At 40.8% G+C, this 10,551-nt stretch overlaps 1 protein-coding gene across 1 annotated transcript; it reads left to right on the forward strand.

Annotated features, from left to right (window-relative positions):
• The first annotated feature begins 8,282 nt into the window (after window positions 1-8,282).
• Window positions 8,283-10,177, forward strand: LOC109410305 (transcription factor grauzone-like). Its single transcript, XM_019683854.3, has 2 exons — window positions 8,283-8,526; window positions 8,719-10,177. The coding sequence occupies exons 1-2, from the start codon at window positions 8,401-8,403 to the stop codon at window positions 10,015-10,017; spliced, it is 1,425 nt and encodes a 474-aa protein (XP_019539399.2). The 5' UTR covers window positions 8,283-8,400; the 3' UTR covers window positions 10,018-10,177.
• The last annotated feature ends 374 nt before the right edge of the window (window positions 10,178-10,551 follow it).

Here is a 10,551-nt window from a genome sequence, read left to right on the forward strand (position 1 = left end):
ATTGCACTTGTGGTGTATCTTGCATGCACTCATGGCGATACACGTCAGGGAAAATGTTGCGCGTTGTGTAGCAAAGTCGCATCGCGTACAGTGTTGTGGTTTTGGGTTGTACAAGTCCAAGGGGACGACACATCCACAATAGGCTCCTAAAGTCCTATCGGGATTCTTGTTTTAAACCACAATATATGGTGCAAGAGTACATATTTACTCATTTTTTTACGTTTTTATTAACCGTAGTTGAAAATATATAATTTTTATTTTTTAGCCTTTTGTCTTGTCCCTAGCTTATAACACATACTTTGAGTGATTTTTTTTCCGTGTATGTCAGATAGGAACATTTTTGAAATCCCAGTGCGAAAAATGTCGAGCTCAGTCACACAAGGTTGACCTCAAATGTCAAAGTAGAACTATATACCATTTTACTTATTTCAAATTTTCTCATTATTCCTTTGTTTTTCAAGTTCGAGTAAAGTACAATTCCGATTAGAATACCATGCTTGATCGTATTATTCAATATAAGCGAGATTTCGTCTTTAATTTTAGGACCCTATTCAGTAACAAATTTTGAAAACGACGTATAATCAATGCTACACCATTGATTATACGTCGTTTTCAAAATTTGTTACTGAATTATAGATAAATTTGATTCCACAATCTCGTGAATAAAATGCGGACGATTCTGATAAGAGATGGCCTTGCTCCTTGGACTTATCCACCGATAAACAAAATTCACTCGGTCCGAAAATTTTGACACTAAAGTGGGACTAGTTCTAATCAGCCTCATCCAATTCCAATTAGAATTGAACGATTTCCAATCAGAATTGAACAATTCAGATTAGAAATGGCCCGCTCTAGTGTCAAAATCCTCGCGATGAATTCGGTTTATCAGTGGATGAGCCCATAGATTGGGCAGCGTCCATATACAGCGGCCGTTCGCTCGTTGCAAACCCGCTCGTTGCAATGCTTTTTAGTTGCAAGTCCGCTTATTGCAAAATGTGACACGTTTTTGCAATTAAAAAGCAATCATGTGTCAAATTTGTGCTGTCAGCCATGCTGTCAGTGCATTTTGATGCACTTAAGTGTCAAAGTGACGTTGCAATTAACGAATGGCATTCGCTCGTTGCAATGTAAACATGTTGCAACGAACGAACGGCCGCTGTATTACAATTCAATTTAACTTATTTGGCCAGAATTCAACTTTCTTATACAGCGGCCGTTCGCTCGTTGCAAAATGTTTACTTTGCAACGAGCGAATGCCATTAGCTAATTGCAACATCAATAGGGTCCTAAAATGAAAAATATTTTCCTGGCTTTGCTGCATAACACGAAGGAGCATGCTTTTCTGATCTCAATGGTAATTTTTCCGAATTTGAACAATGACAGAGTAGTTAATAAACTCAAAAATAAAATAATGGTTAGCAGGTCTTGTTTGACATTCGAGGTCAACCTTGACGTAACGAAAGTGAAACGGCGGGTTGCAAAAGGCATCACATTGGCTCAATTTTGACAACAAAGGTTCCTGTTTGACATACAGCGGCCGTTCGCTCGTTGCAAAATGTTTACTTTGCAACGAGCGAATGCCATTCGCTAATTGCAACGTCACTTTGACACTAAAGTGCATCGAAATGCACTGACAGCATGACTGACAGCACGAATTTGACACTTGATTGCTTTTTAATTGCAAAAACCTGTCAAATTTTGCAATTAGCGGACTTGCAACTAAAAAGCGTTGCAACGAGCGGGTTTGCAACGAGCGAACGGGCGCTGTACACGGTAAACAAAATTTACCCAAAAATGAGTGCTAAACAAGGAGTGTTGCAAAAATTATTAAAATTTTTGAAAATATATTTTATGGGCTTTACCCAATACACTCAGCGAAAAAAAAAAACTAGCGAAATTCATCGAAATACCTTATGAAAATTTTCTATAACTAATTCTTATGGATGACATAAGAATACCGTAGGAGCGGACCTGGTGTGATGGTTAGAACACTTGACTATCACGCCGAGGACCTGGGATCGAATCCCACTCCCGACAAACTCGCAAAATGTGAGTTCTTCCTTCGGAAGGGAAGTAAAACGTGGGTCCCGAGATGAACTAGCCTAGGGCCTAGCCTAGGGCTAAAAATCTCGTTAATACAGATAAAAAAAAAGAATACCGTATGAAAATTGACCGTGCTTACTATGACAAATTTCATAAGATAGACTTACACTCAGCCAAATAACCTTTAGATTTCCATAAGGCCCAACTTATGAAACGGCCTTTAAATAATTCATAATGATTCGGATGAATTTCATAAGGTCACTCCACCGACGAACTGACGTGACTCTCGATCTCAGCACATGACCGAAGAAATAAAACGATCAATTCAAAATCAAGTGATCGCAAATGTCAAACTGAAAGTGACGTTTGACAAAATGACGACGCTTATGTAGGCGTCGTCTTGTTCGAAGGATTTGTAAACAAGACACGTGATAGCTGGTCATATGAGTCTGTGGCTTGGTCGGCACTTAGATTGTAACATTTTATGGTTTACTCATGCATTTTAGTATAAAAATAGAGGAAGTTATGTTCAGTTGTAGTTAAATGATACCATTATAAGTACGTAGGTGTTACCATCTGCATGCTATACTCTTCTCACCCACGGGATTCAACGGACGTCGTGACGACAACGTACGTTGCGACGTTGTTGCTGCTCCTGTTGCCGCTTCGATATCGAGTGCTTGGCTGACCACTATTTCATGTTTTGTGCAGAAAAATCTCACAAAATTGAGCCCTTAATCGTTCAAGAAATAGAAAATATTGCTTCAGGAACAATTACTTTGGATATTATCGAGGATATTATGATGAAAATGATAATGTTGGTATTGATATAAAGCAACAAAACGGCAAAGGCAGCGCTCACGAGGGCGACGCCGACGACGCCACGGAACTCGCCACGGAATGTAAACATGCACTCTTAAACAAATCCAAAAAAAAAATGAAATTCTGTGTGATTATTTAGTGTTTAGCCCTGAAACGAGACCGGTCAATACCGTAGCTCGATATGGGGCCAAAACGGACCAGCTGCTGATTGGTTGATTTTATGCCATTAAAAAAAAGCACAGAATTGAAACCACCACCCGATCGCACCCGAGCGCGTGTGGGCAGTGTTGGCAAAAGCAATTGAAAATACTGATCTGCCGCAGGTTTGGCGTCAGCTGTTCAGACGCCGTGCGTTTTGTTTCGTTCGCGTTTGTTTGTTTGTTTATTTGTTTCAATCGAGTCGGTTTGCGTCGAACACAAACTATTTTGAAGTGCCGTAGTAGTTTTCATCTGTGTGAATATCATGAAGTGCAAGGCGTTTCTGTTTCCACAGCAGTACAAAGCATCGAAATCTTAAGTTTTATTGCAATCGTAATGAATAATGAAAAAATCAGAGGAAGAGTTGAACTTATGCTTCCATGAGTTGTTTATTGCATTCTTTGAATATGCCGTTTAATTTCAGATTTTCATTTTAAGCTATTTTCACAAACAATAATAAATCATGATTGAGTTTAGAGCACTATCAAACTTGCATCTTGTCATTTCAATTTGAAGAGGAGAGAATCGAACATATTACTTTCACCATTAAGAAGCTTTTATTTATTACGTAACGATAAAACGACAATTTTTGACCCCTCTCTAGGGGCGTCACGCATTTTGTGGACGGCGTCTTCTTTAAACTCAATCTAGAAATCTTTATATAAAAAAAACAAATGGTGCACGTCCATAGCGAGCTCGTACATTGAAACATATTTCTATATTTCAGTTAACGGAATCTGTTTTCAATCGCATTACCGTACTTTTCAAAGCACCTCTGTCATCCCAAAAACGTTACGACCTTCATGAGATCTCCGTATTTATGTATCTGTCCTATCTCTCACTTTGCCTAAAAATTATAAAATGATATTTAACGTAAAAATGGGAAACAAAAAGCGAAACAAAGTTTTTGGCAACACTGGGCCGAGCGACGAACGAAGCAAAATGAAAATAAACAGCAAACATATTGAAAGAGAAGAAGAATAATAAGAAGCCAGTTGTCCGGTCTCGTCTCAGGTTTAGCCCTTACAAAAAAAGCTACATTTAGAATAGAATTAATTGATATTGCTTTTTTTTCGACAAACATGAGAAGTATTTATTTGTAATTAAAGTTATTTTAAAGAGCATCGTTCGACGTAGGAAAATCTTTCCATTTCAACACACGTATGTGTGGTATTATTTAGGAGTGTTCGATGTTGTTCGGTCAAAATACTTCTGAACGAAAATCAACAGATGGCGATAGTGTTTCAACGGTTTTTAATTTAAACTTTTGGACGCGCATTCCACGACGCATTGCACTAGCCACCACGTCAGTTTGTCGGTGGTCACTCTATGACGTAAAATCGTCTCACAGCTTGGCTTTTATTCATGTTTAGCAACATGGTATTCTCAAGCGTCGGTAGCCGTGTGGATAAAACACGCGCTCGGTGATCCCGACGTTCATGGATCGAATCCAGTCTGCATCATTTTAAGATTTTTTTGTTCTTTTCATAAGTCTATCTTATGAAATTTGTCATAGTAAGCACGGTCAATTTTCATACGGTATTCTTATGTCATCCATAAGAATTAGTTATAGCAAATTTTCATAAGGTATTTCGATGAATTTCGCTAGTTTTTTTCGCTGAGTGTATGAAAAGAACAAAAAAATCTTAAAATGATGCAGACTAGATTCGATCCATGAACGTCGGGATCACCGAGCCCATGTTTAATCCACACGGCTACCGACGCTTGAGAATTCCATGTTGCTAAACATGAATAAAAGCCAAACTGTGAGAAGATTTTACGTCATAGAGTGACCTTATGAAATTCATCCGAATCATTATGAATTATTTAAAGGCCGTTTCATAAGTTGGGCCTTATGGAAATCTAAAGGTTATTTGGCTGAGTGTAGGAATATTCGAAAAATGAGTAAACATGTCGTTTTAATCAAGACTTGATCGAATTATGCAGAAATTGAGATAGGCCTTTAGGAGCCTATTTGACACTAAAGTGCATCGAAATGTTCTGACAGCATGACTGACAGCACGAATTTGACACATGCTTGCTTTTTAATTGCAAAATTTGTCAAATTTTGCAATTAGCGGACTTGCAACTAAAAAGCGTTGCAACGAACGGGTTTGCAACAAGCGAACGGACACTGTATCTCGAGCTGTATCTACTACAGCAGCCGTTCGCTCGTTGCAAAATGTTTACTTTGCAACGAGCGAATGCCATTCGCTAATTGCAACGTTACTTTGACACTAAAGTGCATCGAAATGCACTGACAGCATAACTGACAGCACGAATTTGACACTTGATTGCTTTTTAATTGCAAAAACTTATCAAATTTTGCAATGAGCGGACTTGCAACTAAAAAGCGTTGCAACGAGCGAGTTTGCAACGAGCGAACGGCCGCTGTATTCACATTTACACTTCAGAGATTTGGTTTACCTTTCAACTGAGAAAATAATTCATTTCATTTTTTGAGACATAAATAAACAAAAATTACTAGCTACTTTCGGCTATTTTAGGGAAAAGAATGCAAAAAAACCCTAGATCTCAGATTATCTTAAAACTAGTATCACAGATGAAGGATCTCTTGGCTCGTTCAATGCTTGCATCGACGGTGTCGATTCCGGCCAGCTTATGGAGATCATCGGTCGGATACCGAGGGTTTAAGTTGTGAACCATCTTGAGCAGCTTGTTCTGTTTCACCTGCAGCCTTTTGCGGTGAGATTTAGCACAGCTTCCCCAAACCGCCGATGCATATAGGTGATCATTGGTCGGATGACGCACTCGAACACCAGCAGCTTGTTCTTAATGTATGCAGCTTCGACCGTCGATTCAGCAGGGAGTACAGCGCTTTGGTAGACCGATCAACCTTTCCGGCGACGTAGTTCACATGTTTGTCGACAAGAAGCTGAATTGTCGAACAACACTCCAAGATATTTGACTTCATCGTCCCATGTAGTTGGCTGCCCATTGACCGTAATCGACCTCCGGGAAGGTGTCGAGCAACACGCCTCTTCGTGAAGAAAATCGACTGCGTTTTTCCTGCGTTCAATTTGATTCGCCACTTCCGTTGGAACTCCTGCAGATTGTTCATCGCCGCTTGGAGATGAGTAACGACTATTTGCGGATCTTTGTACGACGCTAGGAAAGCCGTGTCATCCGCAAAGAATGCGTATGATACACCGTCTACCATCAGTACGTCAGAAGTGAGGACGTTGTAGAGAATCGGACTCAGGACTGATCCTTGAGGCACGCCAAAGGGGATGTTGTGGGTGCTGGAGTTTTCACCATTCACGGCAACCGTGAAAGTACGATTAGAAAGGAACGATTGCACAATCTTGACCAGGTAGAGTTGGAGATTCGAGCGGAAGAGCTTGTACACGACAGCGTCTTGCCACACGGAGTCGTAGGCCTTTTCCACGTCGAGAAGGATCATGCCAGTCGATTTGCCCGTTCGAAAACCGTGTTTTACCTTTTGCGTGATGCGAGCGAGTTGGTGCACCGTTGAGTACCCCGTTCTGAAACCGAACTGCTCCGCTGGAATGACTTCTTCCGTTTCCAGGTGATGGTTTAGTCGTGCGAGGATTACCCTTTCGAAAACTTTGCTTAGGCTGCTCAGCAGACTTAATCGGTCGGTAATTACCTGGATTGGTGATGTCCTTGTTTGCTTTCGGGATGGCTATCACGTTGGCGTGTTTCCAACCGGTAGGAAAGTACCCTAAGGCCAGGCATGCGTTGAAAACTTTGGTCAGAACGACCAATCCTTTTCTTGGCAGGTGCTTGAGGCAGGTGTTCCCGATTCCATCCTGTCCGGGAGATTTTCGATTTTTCAGCCTGCTGATGATTGTAGGCCAAATATTTCAATAGGTCCTATCTGCATTTGAGAGACTCTCTTTGTTCACTTTCTCTTTCAATTACACTAGTTTACAGCATTTTTGAACTCGGTAAGCTGATGATCATTTTTGGTGTAGAACCATGCCCTGAGTTCGAAAACACGAAGGAAAAAAATTACAGTAGAGCGGAAAATTTTTCGACTTTCCATACAAGGTTGATGATTTGAAATCGATTTTTGTTCTATTATTAAGCAAAGTCGTTCACTTCACACAACTCATTCTCCGTAATCAATGCTCCTATTGAGCTGATTTTTTTACTGTATGTCGCCTACATATGATGAGTCAAAAAAACGTTGAGAAAGAATTTTTAAATTGTTTTTTTCTTATTGAGAAAAATACATTTCTTCATATATTTTTGGATATTTTGCTAAAATTTAAGGAGATCGTTCCCAAAACTCGCCAATATCTTGAATTTTATCAATCTCACGCAAAACCTGCATTCAGATAATCGAATGTTATTATATTCAGCTTTTAATTTATGGAAAAAGATTTAAAATTGGTTGAACAAAACGCAAGATATTTGAATTTTATTAAATTTAATATTTTAAAAAGTTGTCAAAGTTGATATTGAGCTAAAACTCAAAAACTGTTCTACTTTAAAATTTTTGAAGCACGGTTTCGAAATCAGCGCTAAATTATGCTTCAAACATTTTGGTCGTTGACAGAAGTTCACGACTTTCGTTTTATTTTGTAAACTAGTGTTATTGCAATGTAATGGTACACTTTTCAACTATTTTTGCAGTACAAATCAAAAGACAATTGTTTTGACCATCAGTCAATGCAAGGAGACAATCATAATACAAATAAACACCTGAGATATTAACGAAAGAGAGGGAAACCAAAGAGAGCCTCTCTTCTGCAGATAGGACCTTTAGACATGTTTGGCCTGATTGGTTTCACTTCTTTCGGCTTTACCACACACTGAAAGGAGCCTTGCAGTAATGACAAGCACAAAAATGTTTTTAAATTTATCATGGCAAAACATGATCATCGACCCACCAACGCTTCTTGTGTGCGTTTTGTTTCTCCTCACATCAACCGGTTCGATAGCTGAGTGGTAGCGTGCGAGCCTGGTGATGTCAAGATTCTTGGTTCGAATCCGGTTGCCAACAGAAACTTTTTTTAATTGAAAATCGAGTCCATGGTAGAATTGAAAACATAATTCTGTTTAAATAAAACGCAACTCAGTCTGCACAAATTTAGTGGCGTTGTGCATTTAAATTGACCCTCAGAATAGTAATTTTCACCGCAAGCCGCCGTTCAGTGTAGAGCGTGAAGTACTTAATGAATGGCCCTAAACTGTGGAAAATGTCATCGCCAGTGCAACATTCATTTTTTTGTTATGTCGCATCAGCAACGCCGATTTGTTTGTGCATTCCGCACCGCACAGCGATATCTGTGCGTCTACAAGGAGTGACTTCGGATCAGGCCCTAGCTCTAGAACTTCTCCTGGTCCATGGACAGTGTAAACTGTTTTACGTGCGGCCAAAAACCGACCAAATTCTACAGCATAGCAAATGTTGCTGATGCAGAATCGAAGCTGAACATCAGCCTCGTCATGTGCCAACACTTCTGGTTCCAGGTAGGTAGTGTTTTAGTTCGGTACATAGCGGGAAGCGGTTTAATCTTGGAGTTTTATGACTGCAGCAACACAGAGCACAAAATCAGAACCTTTCAAATGCACATTAATTCCTTTGAGCGGCAGCTAACAACAACGTCCAGTAATCGTGATGTACACATCACTCAAACCATTTAATTTTATGGTGTGTTATAGGAAGCGGACCTACGAGATGCGATCATCTGTGAGTCCTGCTGGGAAAGTGTGGACCAATTCCATCATTTCTACCAAGACGTGAAAAGGCTTCACGAGCAACGACTGGAGTCGATTTTGATCAAAGAGGAAACCAATGGAATCGAAGAGCCAGAGGAGAACTGCCAGGATGCCGAGGACACTTCGTTTGAGATGATAGAATGCAAGCCTGAAATAGAAGCCAACGCAAGTGGAAGTCCAAAACTTCGAAAAGGACGTAAAGCCGCAAAAAGAGGACCGCCTGTGGAAAATTCCGAAGAAGTAAAGTCCGTCGGGAAACGGGTGATAGTTCCACCGGAACAACGGAAAGTGGAGGATGATTTCATCAAACAGCACAAGACTTACATCTGTGAGGAATGCTTCGAGCGATTTGATGATTTCCTTACCATCCGGAAGCATAAGATCGATATTCACGACAAGCCGTTCATCACGTGTTGTAACAAACAGTTTAGGACCCGAGCCTTCCTCTACCAGCATGTGCAGGTGGTGCTCAATCCCGAACTGTTCAAATGTGATGTTTGCGATAGAAAGTTCAAATCTCAGATCACCTACGATCGGCACAAAGAGAACCACCATCCGGACGAACACCAGTCGGTATTCAGGTGCCAACGGTGTCCGAAAAGCTTTGCCCAGCAAAAGATCCTGGATATCCACATGGCAGAACACGAAACGCTGGATAACGAGGACGCTAAATGTGAAACCTGCGACAAGTGCTTCCGATCTCAAGCCGGGCTGAAGGCGCACATAGACACGGTTCATCAGCGGAGAATCAACTACGTTTGTGAGTATTGTTCGAAAGGGTTCAACAGAAAAACGGATTTCACCGATCATCGCAAAAGGCACGAGCTCACGGCGGACCAAATGAAGAAGCAGTGTCCCGTCTGTAACAAACTGGTCAAAAACACCAAGTACTGGAAGCGCCACATGGACCGCCATCGAACGGAAGGATCGCACAAGTGTGACCACTGTGGTCACGTTTCGAACAATTTGCTCTCGCTGAAGGAACACATGGAAAAGCGGCACGGCTCGAAGGGCAAGCGATACTCGTGCGATCAGTGTGGCAAGGAGTTTGCGCGGTTGGTGCCGTTGAAGGAACACATTTCCACGGCCCACACGGGGGAACCCCTGTACCAGTGTCCGTACTGCGAGCGGAAGTTCTTCTCCAATGTGACGATGTACGTGCACAAGAAGAAGGATCATCTACCGGAGTGGCTGGAGGATCGTAAGGCGAAGTATGCCGGTGCGCAACCCAGTGGGTGTTGACTTTAGTTTAGGTAAGATTAGAATTAAGTGTCCTGACTACTTGAACCCTGGCATCTGTGCTAAGGGGTATCTGTCAGCGGATCAATCTTTAATAAATTGTAAAATATAAGTAAATGCAGCAACTTCATGCATTTTATTCATTGAGACATCCTTTCCAACTACATAAAAGGAATAGTAGTAAGTAGCAGAAGTAAGATTCCGGTAAGTTTTGTCCTTCACTGAATATTTTTTGAAAATTACGAACCTTTTTGAAGACTAACCTAGAATTTTCTAGTTCCTGTATGCATCCCTTTGAAATTATCTTTCAATATGTACTATTCGCTGGAGGAATTCCTCTACAAATTCTTGAAATAATAAAAAAAAAACATCACGTAATCCTGAAAAAGTTCTTGGGTATATCCCTGAAAAGATGTTTGAAGGATTTCTGAAATTTCCGAAGGAACTCCTGAATGAATTTTTGAAGAGAACCTGAGAGGAGTTTCAGAGGATATCACTTGAGGTATTCCCGGAGAAATCAATCCCTGGAGGACTTCC

This window comes from Aedes albopictus, chromosome 1, assembly GCF_035046485.1.
Source record: "Aedes albopictus strain Foshan chromosome 1, AalbF5, whole genome shotgun sequence".
NCBI lineage: Eukaryota > Metazoa > Arthropoda > Insecta > Diptera > Culicidae > Aedes > Aedes albopictus.

Bases quoted from the DNA above. Each gene is read 5' to 3' on its own strand.
- LOC109410305 (XM_019683854.3), top strand. From the start codon at position 8,401: ATGGACAGTGTAAACTGTTTTACGTGCGGCCAAAAACCGACCAAATTC. The intron at 8,527-8,718 runs GTAGGTAGTGTT...GGTGTGTTATAG, and splicing joins GCCAACACTTCTGGTTCCAG to GAAGCGGACCTACGAGATGC.